We start from the raw sequence: 18836 nt of genomic DNA, 5'->3' as shown, positions 1-18836 counted from the left end.
AGGAGAAATGGGCGACAAGATAGCAGTATTCCAGTATTTGAGGGGCTGCCACAAAGAGGGCATCAAACTATTCTCCAAAGTACCAGAGGGCAGGACAAGAAACAATTGTTGGAAACTGACCAAAGAGAAGCAACCTGGAATTAAGGAGAAACTTCCTAACAGTGAAGATAATTAACCAGTGGAACAGCTTGCCTCCAGAAATCATGGGTGCTCCATCATTGGAGGTTTTAAAGAAGAGACTGGACAGTCACTTGTCTGAGATGGTATAGGTTCTCCTGCTTGAGCGGGGGGGCTGGACTAGAAGACCTCCCTATCCTATCCTATCCTATCCTAAGCAGGGTTGATGCAATCTGCTACATTTTGCAAGCCATTAGACTGGAAGTAAAAGTTATGTTGTATAAATCCACCAGAAATATTGAGTTAGTAAATAATGCAATAGATTAGAATGTTCCTGTTGGATAACTTAACATTTTCACCACTCTGCATGTCCACAAATGACCAAAAAGTGCTGTATTTATTTTATTAAATGTTTATGCCGCCCATCTCCCCTAAGTATTCTCAGGTGACTCAGTATTCATTTTGTGATTGCAAATATATGTTGGTGAATAGGCAAATGGTAAATAACAATTGTATATTCTGCTTTATAATGGTGAGAAAGAGCCATTTAATGGATCTTATCAGAAGCAGAAGAAATTCTAAGGGCTACAAAGAAAAAAAATCAAGGACTCAGGAGTTTGATGGGGCTGGGGGTCCCAATTTATCCTTCACTACAAAGATCATTTTTCTTTTATGTTGCGTTGAACATCAGAACCCCAAATCCCCAGTCAGCATGCCTGCAACAAAGAATCCTATTCCATTATAGAAATTTAGACACAGAGATCACATCCATCAGTTCTAATGGGAAGACTTCCAATAGGATGGGAGATATAGCAATAAAAATTCTCATACAATCATGACAGACTCCCAGGGCTACCGGTGACCTGTGTTCAGAGTTATAATAGCCCTGTGCATCCAGCGAAGTCATGTGATCCCATTTGGAGCACTTAGCAACTGGCTCACCTTTATAGCTGTTTGCAGCATCCTGCAATCATATACTGCAGGGGTCTTCAAACTTGGCCCTTTTATGACTTGTGGACTTCAACTCCCAGAATTCCTCAGCCAGCCATGCTGGCTGAGGAATTCTGGGAGTTGAAGTCCACAAGTCATAAAAGGGCCAAGTTTGAAAACCCGACATATTGCAATTAACAATGTTTTTTGCTGGTTCTGGCAATGATTGCAACGACTTACAACCATAATTCTGGCCTCAATTACAGTTTTAAGTCAAGAACTACTTATGTGAGATGCATAAATAGGTCTGACAGTTCTTCCTTTACTTAGATTACAGTATGTTTGGTGCTGTTAAGAGATGCAAGCCAGGCTGTGGATTTTTCCAGAATATATGCCCTGTTATTTTATCCGACATTCACACACACAAAAAGAATTTGCACAGTGTAATTATAAAAGTACCAAGAGAAATACTGAAACCAGAGATAAGCTAGGACAGTGATGGCGAACCTTTTAGAGACCGAGTGCCCAAACTACAACCTGAAACCCTCTTATGTATCGTCAGGTGCCAGGTGGGCGTGGCCCATTGGGTGGGTGTGGCCAATTGGCTGGGCATGGCCCATTGAGTGGGCATGGCTGCAGTGGTAACAGCAGACTGGATGGAACTAAAAAGTTCAATCAATTCCAACTTTGAGAGATCTTTTTTTCCCCGCGAGTTGAAATTTTATAATAAATTAATTTCTCTTCTGATATTATATATATATATATATATATATATACACACACACACACACATATACACATACATACGTATACATGTATGTGTGTATATATGTATGTGTGTGTGTATATATATATATATATGTGTGTGTGTCTATATGTATGTATATGTATATATATGTATATGTGTATGTATATATATATATATATGTTTTCTGAGGTTTTCGCGGGTGTTTCTAGGTCTTTGATTGTTCGGGTTTTCTCCCGCGTAAAATTGGAAGTGTCTTGGTGACGTTTCGACGAAGTCCCATTCGTCATCTTCAGGCTGGTGTTTTCAGCTTCGTGCATGAAGCTGAAAACGCCAGCCTGAAGATGACGAATGGGACTTCGTCGAAATGTCGCCAAGACACTTCCAATTTTACGCGGGAGAAAACCCGAACAACCAAAGACCTACGTATGTATGTATGTATGTCCTTAATAACATTAAAAATGCGAATCCTGGGCATACACTTATCAATAAAATATAGAAAAAACGAACACCAGGATAAAAGTAAAATAAACCTGTTTAATACAAACAAGTTTGTAAATAAAAGAGTTACCAAGCTTTCATCGGCCCAACTGCCGACGTCATCAGGGTTGGAATGCTAGGTGATTAGGGAGCTTGCCTATATAGCTACCTGTCTGCACCCAGCTTCTCGAGCGCGTAATCGGCCCATTAGTTTATTAATCTGCAACGTGCTAAGTTGATTCACATGCAGCAGCCTGTTGGTGGACCCGGTGGTTATGCCCACCAACAGGCTGCCGCATGTGAATCAACTTAGCACGTTGCAGATTAATACAACTAATGGGCCGATTACGCGCTCAAGAAGCCAGGCGCAGAGACAGGTAGCTATTTAGGCAAGCTCCCTAATGGTGTTTGTTTTTTCTATATTTTATTGATGTGTGTGTGTGTGTGTGTGTGTGTGTGTGTGTACACGTGTGTGTGTGTCTTGAGTGCTTTTTTTACGATGCACCCTGTCGGCCCAAATATGGGAAGAAGAAATAGCTATACCAATCTCCCTTTAACTCTTTGTTAGCAATCCAAATTTAACATATATACATACACACACACACACAAATATATACATACATATATACAAATACATACTTACATATATACATATACACATATACATATATACAGTGCTTTTTTCTTAAAAAAAAAAAAAGGTGCCGGAACTCACATACATCATACAACCTGCCTTGCCTACCCTACAAGGTTCCACCCAAAAAAGGTTCTGGAACTCCGTTCTGGGTGTTCTATGAGAAAAAAAGCCCTGCATACATACATACATAATATATACATATACATACACATACATACATACATACATATATGTAACGATGCTAAGAAAATGACTCAGGCATTTCTTGAGCAGGTTTGAAGCTGCAGGACACAGCTTGACAAACTCTGAGTTAGGAACTTGGCTGTGCTCTGATTGGATGGGGGGTTGGCTGTGCTCTGACTGGTTGGGGGAGTGTTCTCTTTTGGTGGGGGCTTTGTTGTGCTCAGGTTAGTCTGAGTTGCATGGGGATGTGAGATGGTGAGCTGCATTACTATTGTTTGGCTTCGCGTTCGTGGTCATGCCTCATCTTCATGGTGGGTGTCAGTTTGCTTCATGTATGGTTTGGAGGAGTTTAAAGTGGCTAATGATGCAGCTGTGGTCTGGCTTCTGGCTTGTGGTCGTGCCTCATCGGTGTGGGTTTGGGTTTCACATCCCCATGCAACTCAGACTAACCTGAGCACAGCCAACCCCCCATCCGATCAGAGCATAGCCAAGCTCCTAACCAATCAGAACACACCTCCATCCAATCAGAACACAGCCAAGCTCTCATCCAATCAGTTCATACCCCCACTGGCAGTTAAAAGGAAGAAACAGCTACGATCACACATTGCTCCTAGAAGCACGAAGCTGAAAACACCAGCCTGAAGATGACGAATGAGACTTCGTTGAAACGTCGCCAAGACACTTCCAATTTGATGCAGGAGAAAACCCGAATAACCAAAGACCTACATACAAACACCCGCGAAAACCTCAGAAAACAAATACACACACACACACACACACACACACGCGCACACACACATATATATATATAAAACAGAAAAACCTTCATAGAACTTTTATTTTAATCATAAAATGTTATAGATTTCCTAATATGTATACAGGCATACCAGCAGAGTAAATTGCCATAATGTGTCCTTCAATAACTCTTCACAAAAAAATACAGCCATTCTGGATTGTATTTCTGATTCCCAATCAACACCTTTGCATCGGTTTTTATTTTCTATGTACATTAATGTTTAAACACATATTTACTTTCACATCAGCCTTAAGTTATTCCTCAAAGGACAATATTCAGAATTCAGTTATAGGGTTTCTAGCATCTATAAAACATGATCAAATTAATTTGTAGAAAATATTTGTATGCATATGGATAAAGACAACTGCCCCAATAAAGCAAAATAAATTGAATGGTAGTGTGCATTTTTTTTCCTTTCCCCACTCAGACAAAGGTTGCATTCCTTATGACTACTATGAATCTTCACTGAATATACTTCCAGGCTCAAACGAGTTTTTAATAAAGGAAGGAAGCCCATAACAAGTTACAGCATTTTCATTTTATTTGTTCTAAAAGTACAAATAATAAGATTTAAGAAATTAAAAACCCAAATCTTAATTTTCATGTAAAGATAGATAAAACTATAAATCTTAAGCAGGAATTTTTTTATTTCCATAAGTTACAATGAAAGAATAACAAATCCCTGTTAAATGTATTTCCAACATTTGAAATGACTTTTTAATTTTGGAGGCAAGAATTCTTATGCAAGAGGACAGGTTGTCTATACATGCTTGCTTCTTAATCTCATTATTCTTTGCATTGTAGCCTTCTATACTACAAGAGCTCCCCCCACCTTATAATAGAGATGGAATCTTACAAGCACTTCCAGGTCCCAACCCATATACCGATATGTTTATATTAAGAGAACATCCAGGTAATCAAAATCCTGTCTGCTGTTGCAATCTTTCTTTTTAAATACCATTTTAAAGTATTATCATTAGTAAAAAAAAAACATTGTGAACATATGAAGTCTGTGCCAGCATTATATTTAACTGTAATTCTTAAGCTTTGTAAGGAATAAAGCAGTATTATGATGCCTGAAGCTGACTATCACATAATGAATTGACATTGACATTAAAAAGATAGATCCTACAGCCAATCCTGTAATTTTTAAAACCTCAATTTCAATAAGGGATATTTCTTGAAATATCAAAATTGAGGAAATAACAGATTTTTAGTTTAAAATACAGAAATAATGTGACTCCATTATTGATACAGATGTTACAAATTCCAAATTGTTTTATTTCAATTTCAATCACTTTTCTCAAAATGAACTTATCTGAAACACTACTGATGCACTTTAGTAAATTTGTTAATTGAAAATATTGTTTAATAATTATATAACACAAAACATTTTAATAGAATGGACCCAGAGCATTATATACTCTAGACATTGTTAACTGATTTTTTTTTTCTACACCTCTCATATATCTATATTTTATTTATGCCAGTCTCGGGTTTGCTTCAGAATAGACCATACAAGAAATATATTGACAAAGTATTTGATGCTTCAAAGTAGATTTTAAAAATACTGAAGGTCTTGTCAAAGCAATTTAGCTTAGTTTTCCTTTAGTTTCTTTAAATAGTGAGCTCTTGATTTTAAGGCTGTATCTGTGATGACTTTTTGGACATACCGTTCAGGCAATTTTTCCGCAAACCATTTCTAAGAAACAGAAGCAGAAAAAAAATGTGTTACTAAGTTAAAGACCAAACTATCAATGGATTGATAAATGAAAGCAAGTTATAGACACTCTGGGAAATGTTAATCTCTCTTTAAATATACATACCAAAAAAGCATGAGATGGATATCCACAAGTTATCGTTTCCTGACCAAGAGTGTTGAGGGAATATTTTACATATTGTTCAGGAGTGGGTCTATAAATGTTTGCTCTACGAAGTTTAGACATTTTTGTTATGACAAGATATGGATGAACAGTCTGAAAAAGAAAGAACATGGTTTTCTCATTTGTAGAAATTGGTCACTTGGATATTTATAATATATCATGAAATACAAGTCATGCCAAATATTAAGATCACACATAGATATTAATAATTCAGCATCATGGGTGATTGAAAATCTCCATTGTTAGGTATATATTGGCTTTAGGAAGATGATAAAAGCAATTTGGAACAGGCTAGAAGAGATGAAAGAATGATTATTTTCAAATAATCTGGTAGTTCAGCTTCCAATTCTTAAATCTGTGCAGACTTAATATGTAAAAGATCCCATCTTACAATCGAGGTAATTAGGCAAAGACTATTATCATCATAGATTTCTAGAAAAGTGACTTAAATAGTTATAATAATGGAGACATTTTAATATTATTCATAGGATTGAACAGGCTTTTTAAACACTTTTTCTTTTAATTAAATTTAATCCAGCAATTTGCATCTGTATATTGTCTTAAAGTCTTATTTAATATCCACAACAAATCAATGCATGTGCTACAAAACAATTTAAACATAGAAACTGCTATAGTGACAGCATATTATATTAAGAATCACATGATTAATATAGGTAGTCCTCGCTTACCAAGCACTTCAGTGACCATTCGAAATTATGACAGTGCTGAAAAAAATAACTATAGGCCCAAATGTGTGATATTCATAGTGTCATTCGTATCATTACATGAACATGATTACAAATTTCCGATGGGGAGAGGGCAGATTGAAGAGCTACCCTGAAGTGGCAGCCCACATCCAGTTATGTTTTGGACCCAGGCAGGTTTCTTTAACAATTGCCTTGCTTAGCAATGAAAATTCTGGTCCCAACTGTGGTTTTAAGCATTGTAGCACCCAGCTGGAATGAGCATTTAAAAGAGCCGGGAATTCTTGTCCATTTTGAGCTAGCTATCCCAATGACAGAGTAAGCATTCCGAAAGGAGGGGACATGAGGAAATGTGATTTCCCACTTTGCAACAGCTTCAATAAACAACACAGCTGCTAGCTCCAATTGTGACTGGCCTATTTTAGTACAATAAATCATTGATTTAGAAGGAACATTAAAGGATCTATGTCTCCTTTGTTTATACATGTCTGAGTTAAAGATCAGTTTATCCGATATTAAGTGTACATAATGTATGTTTCATGGATTAATTCATTAGGAACATTGAACTGAGGTATATTGAAATCGAAATTTAATCTTCACATTGCAATGTTCAATCATCACACTGGGTAGCACCAAAGGATAAAATATTAAATATTGTAATAGTTACAAGTGGTATCATTTTGCAGTTTTTCACTTAAAAACCGGTCTTCAGGATGTTATTTTAAAAAAAGATTCCATATTAGCAGATTTTCCTAATTTTTTTGTGTCTGATTCTTGGAGATTGCTTGGACAAGACCCCTGCAGTTTTCTTGCCATGGCCTCCTTCCTAGGGCTGAGACAGAGAGCGATGCTACAAGGTCAAGCTTTGTGCTTAAGCTGGATTAGAACTCACCGTCTCCATGTTTCTAGCCTGATCCCTAACACTAAGCAGGCTGTTATTCCTATATTACCCCTTTTCAATTAAATAAAGAGTTTTAGAGTTTGATTAATTAAACTAGATTCATTTTTTTCTGATCGTCATGTTTTCTTAAGGTAAACAAAACCTATTGCTCTTTACTGATACTTATGTGGGTAATTTTTTTTTAATAGTTTGGCACAGTACTGTGCTCATTTCTCCTGGGAGAAGAAAAAACAAGCACAACACTGTGCCACCCACTCTCAACTCCCAAAGCCGCTCCAGAGATCATGATTGAAAGGACCTGAAAGATCAAGAACAAGGATGGATGTACCTCTCATCCTGCTCTCACAAAAGTCATCTAAGACTGCAATCGGGGTTGTCAGGACCTCGGTCAGGCATGCAGGAGGTCCTCCAGAACAAACTTAAGCTCCTTCTGAAACCCAATTCAGTCCATTTGTTACCTGTGGCAATCTAATAGGTGCAGCTTCCCTGCAATTGGGTGGTGGTGTACAGTAGCTTGAATCCCAGCCCCAGTGACCCTCTTGTGGATGTTTTTAAAAACATCTTCCTGTAGGCAGTGGAAAATAAGTTATTTAGATTGCTCTAAAATTTTGTCATTTGGGGGGATGTGGCATGTCTTCACAGCCTTTGCTTCCCATGCTCTTTTGATATTTCTAAATTTTCGCTATACTTTTTTGGATGTTCCTGATGTTACAAATGTCGAAAATGGAAATATCTTACCATAGAGACTGATAAAAGAGAGGAGACTAGAGTTTAACCTCATTTTATAAGATGCAAGTAACCTTCTAGCCAGGAAAAGGAGGCACCAAGTGACCCTACAACTTTCAATCAATTGCCTAAAGGACATTTGCAACCACAAATTAAGCAGGAATTCAAAAAGTATTTCAAATCCCCAATATGACAATGAGATGACCTCCCCTGATGCCAAATGACCAAGAAGATGCTCTTGAAATACATGGCAAAAATGTTCATGGAAGATTTAAAGATTCTAAGAGTCACATGGAAAGATGCTGAAGTACTCATCCAAGACCAAAAATGCTGGAGATCCCTTGCTACCCAATAGGCTACATAACACGTGAAGGTATAATGCTAAAAAATAGAATTCAAAAATTGTCAAAGAACTCCTGCAATAAAAGCAAATAAATAAATAAAAATTCCTGCAAATTAATTAAAAGCTCTCTATCAGCCAGACGATTAACATAATAAAGCTTTAAAGATGGAATTTCATAAAGTCAGCACTATAATGAAAATAATTTGAGTCAAGGAACTGCCTACTAATTTGTTTTTGGCAATGGTACCTACAATTGTCTTTCAGATAAGGAATAACCTTGGAGTGTATTTTAACCTCTAGCTTCCCATTACACATACAGTATCAAAACAGATCAATCACACTAACCTGCACAAGGACACCTTTGTTTTGATATTCCAGGCTGAGTGCTTGAGAAAAGAAATCTGCAAAAACCTAAATATATATAAAGAAATATAGTTGTAGGAATGCACAATAAATCATATACTGTAAATTTTTCATACCTTGCCATTAATTGTAAACCATTTAGTATGGAAAATAGCATTCCAAACTAGGAACTTTGTACATTGTAAGGAAACGTGAGTAATACTAGTATCTCTAACTTGTATTGTATTATGATCAGCTAAACACATTCATAATCAACAGCATATTGTTCACACACCTTAAAAGAACAGGAAGATATATTCTAGAAAAGTCATAGAACCCAAGATTGTATTCGTGCTATATTATTTTAGATTATGAGGAACTGGTTTGAGTGTTCAATGGTCCAGTCACCCACAGGAGTTTTTTGGATGTGCAACGCACATTTGGGCAGTAACCTTGCTTCACTTTGCATTTTTGAACTTGCTGGTCATTTCCTGTTTTTTCCTCGGTTCTTACTGTATATCAATACAGGTAGTTGTCGAGTTACAACCATTTGTTTAGTGACTGTTTGAAGTTACAACAGCACTAAATTGGCTATGTAGTAAAAAATTATTATTATTATAATAAAGTTGGAAGGGACCTTGGAGGTCATCTAGTCCAACCCCCTGCTCAGGCAGGAACCCCTATACCATTTTGGACAAATGGCTGTCCAGTCTCTTCTTAAAAACTTCCAGTGTTGGAGCATTCACCACTTCTGGAGGCAGGTTGTTCCACTGGTTAATTGTTCTAACTGTCAGGAAATTTCTTCTTAGTTCTACGTTGCTTCTCTCTTTGGTTAGTTTGCATCTGTTGCTCCTTGTCCTGCCTTCAGGCACTTTGGAAAATAGCTTGACTCCCTCTTCTTTGTGGCAACCCCTGAGATATTGGAACACTGCTATCATTTCCCCCCTCATCTTTCTCTTCATTAAACTAGACATACCCAATTCCAGCAACCATTCCTTATATGTTTTAGCCTTCAGTGCCCTAATCATCTTTGTTGCTCTTCTCTGTACTCTTTCTAGAGTCTCAACATCTTTTTTACATCGTGGTGACCAAAACTGGATGTAGTATTCCAAGTGTGGCCTTACCAAGGCATTATAAAGTGGTATTAACACTTTATAGTTGATCTTGTATACGATGGAGGACAAATCACTGATTGGTAATGGTTCTTTGGGTTGCATCAACTGGGAATGTAACGTTTGGTTGGGTTTATGTGCTATGTTGATATTGTATGGGGCAAGGATCCTGGCGGTTGCTTCTGAGACTCCATTGATGTATGGGAGTGTTGCCCAAGTTGTATTCGTTGGAGCATTGTAGTTTGAGTGTGGTGTTTTATCTTTGCAGCAACATTTGGTGGGTAATTATTTTGTTTGCATATGCTGAGAAGGTATGCTTTCTCTTTAGATTTTGCTGTTTCTGTGCTGCAGTGGGTCTTGATTCTTTTGAATAAAGTTCTTAAACAGCTGATTTTATGCGATATAGGGTGATTGCTTTGGTAGTGGAGAATTCTATCAGTGTGAGTGGTTTTCGATAGACGGTGGTTGATAGGTTGCCATCTGGAAGGCGATGGACCAAGACATCCAGGAAGGGTAAGGTGTTGTTGTCCTCCTCTTCTGCTGTAAATTGGATGTCTGGATGGAATGAATTCAGTTTCTGTAAGAATTTGGTGGTATCACATCGCTTAATGACTGCAAAGGTGTCGTCCACGTACCTAACCCAAAAACTAGGTTGATAATCAGCCATGACAACACGTTCTAGATCCTGCAGTACTGCTTCAGCGATGATGCTTGAAATGGGTGACCCCATGGGTGTGCCCTTCACTTGCTCATAAGTTGTGTCTTTGTAAGTAAAATAAGTTTGAAGGCAGAAACCCAGTAATTGTATGTAGTCCTCTGTGCTAGGAGAATTGGGGTGTTGTATTTCTCCTTTTTGCAGAAGGTTTCTAAAAATAGAGATGGCTAGATTTTGGGGAATGGATGTGAAGAGGGATACTACATCGAATGAGATCATGATTTCATCGTCTCTAACCTTTAATGTACGTAATTTCATCAAAAATTTTTCAGAGGATTTCACCGTGGTTAGGGAGTCACTGATCAGGTGTTTGAGTTTTAAGCTTAACCACTTTGCTAGGCCATAGGTGGGTGTACCTCTGAAAGATACGATAGGTCTTAAAGGAACTCCTACCTTGTGGATTTTGGGGAGTCCATATATACGTGCCATGGCCGTGTCTCTGGGTCGGATGGATCTGTGGTCTTCGTCTTTTATTCTGTTTTGCCTCTTGAGTCTGTTTAAAGTGTTGTTAAGTCGGTTGGTGAGTGATGTCATAGGATCTTTGTTGGTGATGCGGTATGCAGTTTTGTCATTAAATAGATCAAGGATTTTCTGGTCATAATCATGTTTATTTAAAATTACTGTAGATCTACCTTTATCAGCTGGGAGGATGATGATGGATTTGTCTTTTCTTAGATCCTCTAAAGCTCTGCTTTCAGATTTTGGTAACGTGTGGTATGTTCTGTGGTTGATAAGTAGTCCTGATATTCGTTGTCTGATGGTGTTTTTAATGTCTTCACTGCTTTCAATGCGGTGAATGATTGGTTCAAATGAAGCTGCGAAATCAAGGTGTTTGGCATCCTTAAGGTTAGTACCAGCATCACGTTGTAACAGTGAGGTTTGTTGACTGGTCAAGGTCCTAGATGAAAGGTTGTGTACCAATTTTTCAAGGACTTCTTTCTTGTTTGAGGTGATTAAGCTTTCAGTTTTTCTTTGAAGTATCTCTGTTTTGCGCTGTCGTGTTTTTTGGGTTGTGTGGTATATTAAGAGGTTGAGGATGTTGAAATGTTCTTGGGTGAGGATGGATCGGCATTGTTCACGATGGTGCTGGATTCTGGTAGTTTGGGCATCAATGCGTCTGTGATGGTGATTAATCATGGCACGCATGATGCGGCGTTGGAACTGCCAAACTGCTGCATAACCTTCTGGTGATTTAATTGGAGGCTTCTTGCGTAAAGATTTTGGTGGGAGGTTGTTGTGGATGCAGTTATGTAAAAAAGTTAGTTGTTCATAGCTGGTAGTCTTGCGTTTGGATAAACTCTCCCAATATCTAGCTTGTTGTAATACTGCCCGTCCATATGTGTCTTTAATAATTTTGAATATAGGAATCCCAGGTATGGACATTTAAAGTCAATCAGATAAAAATAAAGAGTTCTGGGATGTAAGATAAAAGGCTTTTTTTAATTAACTGCTGAGCTTTCGTTAACAACCTGTTAACATCATCAGAGCAAAGGGCTAAATGAGAAGGGGGAGCATGTGCATAAATTTACATAACAGTTAAAAAACAGTTGAAGTGAGGCATGTGCACACATTGTGCCCAAGAAGCTCTTAAAGGCATAGAGCAGTCAGTCTCAAGACCATTTTAAAAGTCGCGCTTGTCAGCTGTTTGGCGCGTAGATCCAGCATGCCTTTTAGCCAGCCTCTTGGATTGTATAGTTTGTTTGGTGTAGGGTTGTTGTGTGTGTGTGTTTTGTTGGGTACGGTTATTTGGAATGTTTGTGTGTGTTCGTTTGTTATGCTTATTAGTTGTGGGTGGTTTTGTGGTGTTTGGGAATTGGGCTGTAATATTTTGTTCCATTGAATGTGATAAGTCATATTTCATTGTAGGGGGGAGTTTTGGTCTTGGTCTTAATATTCTGTTGTTACTTAGGTGTTGTGTGTGTATGTTTTGTTGTGTGTGAGTATCTTGTGAGGTTGCAGGATTTATGTTTTGGATGTTTGTGTCCTGGATGTTGTGGTCAGGGGGGTTGTTGTTTCTGTGTGTGAGAATATCAGAACATGGTGTGTTGGTTGTGTGAGTTGTCATGGTTGTGTTAGAATTATATTCTTTAGTTAGGTTTGATGAAAAGGATTGTGTTGTAGAAAGGATATCTATTGTGTTGGTTTGGGGTTTGATAAGTGGCTGGGGTGGTGTTTTTGTGTTATTATTGGTTGGGTTGAAGTGTTTAGGTACTTTATGTTTTTGTAAATGTCTTTTTAGGGTTTGGTAAGGAGGTAGTAGGTCTATGTGTCTATTAATAGAATGACAGTCTGAAAACCAAGCTTCTTTTAAAAGACGGCCTCCTTTGGTGGAATCATAAGCAATGACTTCTGCTCCTTTAAAGTTGAAAGTGTGGCCATGCTCAGCTATATGGGTCCAGCTCTTTCTGTCTCTCTCTCTCTGCAAATGGCAGAGGAGGCTGGGGAAGGCTCAAAGAGCTGCATGCGGCTCCGGAGCCGCAGGTTGCTGACCTATGCCCTATACTATACCTGTACATTTGGTTTTTCTTGCCTAAATGTAGAACCTTACTTTTTTCACCACTGAATTTCATTTTGTTAGATAGCACCCAGTGTTCAAGTCTGTCCAGATCCTCTTATATCTTAAGCCTGTCTTCTGGAGTGTTGGCTATTCCTGCCAGCTTGGTGTCGTCTGAAAATTTGATGTCCCCATCTATCCCCTCGTCCAAATCGTTGATGAAGATGTTGAAGAGCACTGGGCCCAGAACAGAGCCCCGGGGCACCCCACTACACACTTCCCTCCATGTAGATGCGGTTCCATTGAGGACCACATGCTGAGTACGGCCGCTCAGCCAGCTACAAATCCATCCCTTGAAAAGTATTCAGAGACTACAGTTGGTCCAGAATGCAGCCGCGCGAGTGATAGTGGGTGTTCCTCGATACACCCACGTTACACCTATCCTCCGTGAGCTGCACTGGTTGCCTATTGGTCTCCGGATCCAATTCAAGGTGTTGGTCATTACCTTTAAAGCCCTGTATGTCTCAGGGCCAGGCTATTTGCGAGACCGCCTACTACCTCATAGTTCCCTACGTCCGGTTAGATCCCACAGGCTGGGCCTCCTTCAGGTCCCGTCGGCCAAGCAGTGCCATTTGGCGGGGCCGCAGAGGAGGACTTTCTCTGTGATGGCACCCACATTTTGGAACCAGCTCCCCCCGGAGATTAGGACCGCTCCCACCCTGTTGGTTTTCCGTAAGCTGCTTAAGACCTGGCTTTTCCGGCAGGCCTGGGGTTTATAAAATCTGACCCTGGATGACTGTTCTTATACTGTTTGTTTTGTTATGTTTTATGTGTTTTTTATTGTTAGCCGCCCAGAGTCCTCCAGGAGTGGGGCGGCTTATAAATTTTAAAAATAAATAAATAAAATAAATAAATCTGGTGGTGATGCTGCCTAACCCACATTTATATATATGCATGTATTACATAATCTGAAAGAAGACACCAGCATAATAATCCTACCAGCAGACAAGGGCAACGCCACGGTGGTTATGAACACATCTGACTACCAAACCAAATTAACCAACTTACTCCAAGACTCTACATACAAACCCCTAAACACAGATCCCACCACCTACCTGGAAAAAACCACTAGATCCAAAATAAAAGCCTCCCCCATTAGCAAGAAATCCAGCAAAGAATCATTCCCAGAGAGAAATCATCCAGATGCCCCAAACTCTATGGTCTCCCCAAGATACACAAAGAAGGAACCCCACTCAGACCCACAGTCAGCTCCATAGGCTCACCTCTACAAAACCTAGTCAAATTTCTCGCCAAACAACTACAGCCCTATGCAGAATCCATCACCTCACATGTAAAAAACTCATTCCAGTTTATAGAGCTTATAAAGAAACAAAACTTACAGCCCAGTGACCTACTCGTGAGCTTTGATGTCATATCCCTCTTCACCCAAGTGCCTATCAAAGAAGCCTTGACAGCTATCCAAAACAAATATAAACCCCCCAAACACATCTTAGATCTGACAAACCACTGCCTATCCAACACAGACTTCATCTATAACGGACAAAAATACAAACAAACAGAAGGAGCACCCATGGGATCACCCCTCTCACCTGTCATTGCAAACCTCTACATGGAACACTTTGAAACCCAAGCTCTAGAAAAATCGGATCACAAACCCAAACTCTGGCTCAGATACGTAGACGACACCTTCATAATCTGGCCACATGGGAAAGAAAAAATGGACAACTTCCTCACACACCTCAACAGCCTACACCCCAAAATACAGTTCACCATGGAAACAGAAGCTAATAACCAACTTCCCTTCCTGGATGTCTTAGTCTACAAGAAATCCAATGGCTCCCTAGGACATATCATCTACCAGAAGAAAACACACACAAACCGCTATCTGCACGCTTTCTCATACCATCACCCAGCACAGATCAACTCCGTAGCCAAGACACTCATCTCCAAAACAAAACGCTTAGCTGACGAACAACACCTAAAAACCGAACTACACACTCTCACCAATGTACTAACATCCAATGGATTCCAAAGAAATAAGATTACAAACCTAATCCAAAAAGAAACCCCCACTAAAATCCAAGACAGAGAACAAGAAAATGGCAAAGCCCTCCTCCCTTACATAAAAGGCACCACAGACAGAATCAGTAAGATCCTCCATAAACACAACATCAAAACAGCATTCTGCACAAACAGAAAAATGTCCACCATCCTAAGAAACCCCAAAGACAGAATTGAGTTAGAAAATCAAGGAGTATATGAAATCCCATGCACCGCTTGTCCCACCACATACATCGGACAAACCAACAGAAGAATAAGTGCACGCATTGAAGAACATAAGAACTCAGTCAAAAAAAAGGAACCAACTTCTTCCCTGGTCCAACACCTTAAAGCCACAGGACATGAAATTGACTTTAAAAATACCAGAACTATCGCCAAAACTGAACATTTTAATAACAGAATAATCAGAGAAGCCATCGAGATAGAAAACTGCCCACACAGCATGAACAAACAAGATGATACCTCCCGCCTACCAGCCATTTGGAAACCCGCCCTTATTGACAAAGGACTCCCTAACACAAAGAATGACACCAGACCCATACTCACTAAAACCACACAGGATGTCACCACCACACATCCATGCAAAAAGCCACACCGATGATGAGGCATGACCACAAACCAGAAGCCAGACCACAGCTGCATCATTAGCCACTTTAAACCCCTCCAATCCATACATGAAGCAAACTGACACCCACCATGAAGATGAGGCACGACCACGAAGCCAAAAAATAGCAAGGCAGCCCACCATCTTAAACCCCCCTGCAACTCAGACTAACCTGAGCACAACAAAGCCCCCAAACAGAACACTCCCCCACCCAATCAGAGCACAGCCAACCCCCCATCCAATCAGAGTACAGCCAACCCCCCATCCAATCAGAGCACAGCCAAACCCCTAACCAATCAGAACACACCTCCACCCAATCAGAACACAGCCAAGCTCCCACGCCAATCAACTGCTCGGAGGGACAACCTCGTGGTGTGTTCCACAGGGTCCCCCTTCCACCATACAGGTACAAGGGAGGGAAAGGGTTGTCACTGCCATCTCTGCTGCTGGTCCCCTCTGCTGCCTCTGGATGCCTTCATCCGACAATCTTGTCCCCCCCGTCCCCCCTCCCATTCGTGGCAAGCAAACAGGGGCTTGACTGCTGAAGGACGCAACTATATTTTAAATAGAATGCTTTCCCACACCAAAAAGTTATAGGTACACTTTGTTTTAAAATCTGAATTAAAGAGACTAATTCCAAGGTGTCTGTATTCACTTTCGTGAACTAAGGAAATCATTATCGTCTTTAAAAGACTATTGTAAATGTTGCATTTGCCAATAAGCAATTTAGTTGAAGAATGAAAAAAAAAATCACACAATGTTTTCCCCATATATATACCTTGGCTGCTGAATAAAGAGTTAAATATGGAGTTTTTGCTATTGCAGCAGCAGAAGTGATATTAATTATAATTCCCTTGGATCTGAAAGAGAGACAAAATATAAAATGTAACATTTGTTGAAACAAAACAGAAGCCTAAAATATACAAATGTTAACTATTCTTATGGCATTCTGTGAAATAAAGATGGAACACAACTAAAAGATGTTTCATTATGAAGTGAACATAGTGATACAGATACTATGTTCATTCCGTGACGATGCTAAGTGAAGGGACTTCCAACCTTGTACCCAAAGTTATGGCCATTGCAGTATCCTTGTAACTGCATAATTAAAATTTGGGCACTTGTCAGTCCAGCATCTTTATGACCAACCACAGGGGAGCTGCAACTGCCCCCACTTCTTTCCTAACAATCTTGGGAAAGGAACCTTATGAACTGTCATGAGGATAGCTCCATAGGAAGGCCATACCTCATATTGGCAGGGCATGCCTGTCAGCAGCTGCAGAAAAATACACATTCGTTTGAACTACATATCTACTACATAGAAAATGAAGCTAGGCAATGGATTTTTCTCTATGCCTAATTATTGCCAAACTAGTACATTGGAAAGCCAAATGTGTAGACATAAACGAGTGGATGAAAGACCTAGTAGTACCTGTGATTTATGAACAAGTACACAGATTATGGATGGATGGTAACATTGAAATTCAGCTTTATCAACACTGTTAACAAGTTTTAATGGTAAAAAATATTCTAATATTGTTAATTAATTAAACAAATACAAATAATGTTCAGATAGTAATAGTAGTAAAGTTGGAAGGGACCTTGGAGGTCATCTAGTCCAACCCCCTGCTCGGGCAGGAAACCCTACACCATTTCGGACAAATGGCTGTCCAGTCTCTTCTTAAAAACTTCCAGTGTTGGAGCATTTACTGCTTCTGGAGGCAAGCTGTTCCACTGATTAATTGTTCTCACTGTCAGGAAGTTTCTCCTTAGTTCTAGGTTGCTTCTCTCCTTGGTGAGTTTCCACCCGTTGCTTCTTGTCCTGCCTTCAGGTGCTTTGGAAAATAGCTTAATTCCCTCTTCTTTATGGCAGCCCCTGAGATATTGGAATACTGCTATCATGTCCCCCCTTGTCCTTCTCTTCGTTAAACTAGACATACCCAATTCTCGCAACATAGATAACATAGTAAATCAGATTGAATGGCTAAATGTGGAATGCTGACTTCCGGTTCGTCACACAGCCGCCATGGATGGTTGGGAGACTTGTTCTCTCTCCCCCATTCAGTTTCGCATCACTGGGGGGCCCTGAAAAGGGCTGAAAGTCACCCCGAAGAGGCGACCAGCAAGGAGGGGCTTTCGCTGGATCCCGGGAGAGCAGCAACTCTTCCGTCAGATCAGGCGATTCCTCCAAACCAACAGACGAAAGGATCGGCCATAGAAATGTGGCTCGTCCCTAGGCTGCAAACAGCCGAAGTCACACTACCATTTGGCAACTTCAAAGCAGCATGGACAGGTTTGCCTCTCTTACATCCTAACTACTTAATTACCTGCATAAGCTGCTAAAGTATTTTCCCCCCTGTGGTGAGGGAAGGGGGATTCTAGCCCTCTCTCCAGAAACAGCAGCTATCAACTACTTGGGAGTTTAAAACGCTGGAAAAATACTGAGATCTTAATTGGAATCCTATTTCCTAAAATTGGTGGATTATAAGATTTGCAACTTTCTGCTCTCTCTCTCTCTCTCTCTCTCTCTCTCTCTCTCTCTCTCTCTATATATATATATATATATATATATATATATATATATATATATATATATATATATATATATATATATTCTTCCTTGATTTTTATTCTAATTACTATTGAAGATTTGGGTTTTTTTCCCCCTTAGAATAGAGCGGGGGGAAAAACTCTAAAAAGATCCAACTAATTCTAAGACATAACCTGCTATTCTCTAAGAGACTTGTTGACAACTTTGAAAATAGATAAGATATAAAAAACCTTGAAACACCATCTGCAAAATTCAGCTCAGCTCCCCTTTTGATGGACTTTCTGACTGTCAGTTTCTTTTTCTTGAGTTTAATATATTACAATGGAAGGAGAACAAGAAAGGATTTCTTCTACAGAGGAAGTACAGGAACAAATTCTTTGTATGTTAAAAGCGATGATCCAAACTCTACGTATGCAAGCTCTGGATATACAAACTCAAACTATAACTTCAATCAAAGAATTATCAGGATACTACTATACAGATAACAATAA

The 18836-nt window shown here is 39.4% G+C and overlaps 1 protein-coding gene across 1 annotated transcript in view; it reads right to left on the bottom strand.

The window, feature by feature from the left end:
• Positions 1 to 4406: 4406 nt before the first annotated feature.
• HSD17B12 (hydroxysteroid 17-beta dehydrogenase 12) overlaps positions 4407 to 18836 on the bottom strand; it is a 70329-nt gene continuing 55899 nt past the window's right edge. The window contains exons 8-11 of the mRNA XM_039343323.1: positions 16573 to 16654; positions 8791 to 8856; positions 5715 to 5864; positions 4407 to 5590 (exon numbers count right to left, since the gene is read on the bottom strand). Of these exons, the coding sequence (XP_039199257.1) occupies positions 5486 to 5590; positions 5715 to 5864; positions 8791 to 8856; positions 16573 to 16654 (403 nt within the window). The 3' untranslated portion in view covers positions 4407 to 5485. The remainder of the gene's footprint in view (positions 5591 to 5714; positions 5865 to 8790; positions 8857 to 16572; positions 16655 to 18836) is intronic.

This window comes from Crotalus tigris, unplaced genomic scaffold (genome assembly GCF_016545835.1).
Source record: "Crotalus tigris isolate CLP2741 ecotype Arizona unplaced genomic scaffold, ASM1654583v1 scf7180000017841.2860490, whole genome shotgun sequence".
Taxonomy (NCBI): domain Eukaryota; kingdom Metazoa; phylum Chordata; class Lepidosauria; order Squamata; family Viperidae; genus Crotalus; species Crotalus tigris.
This window is presented reverse-complemented; position numbering and strand designations above follow the sequence as displayed.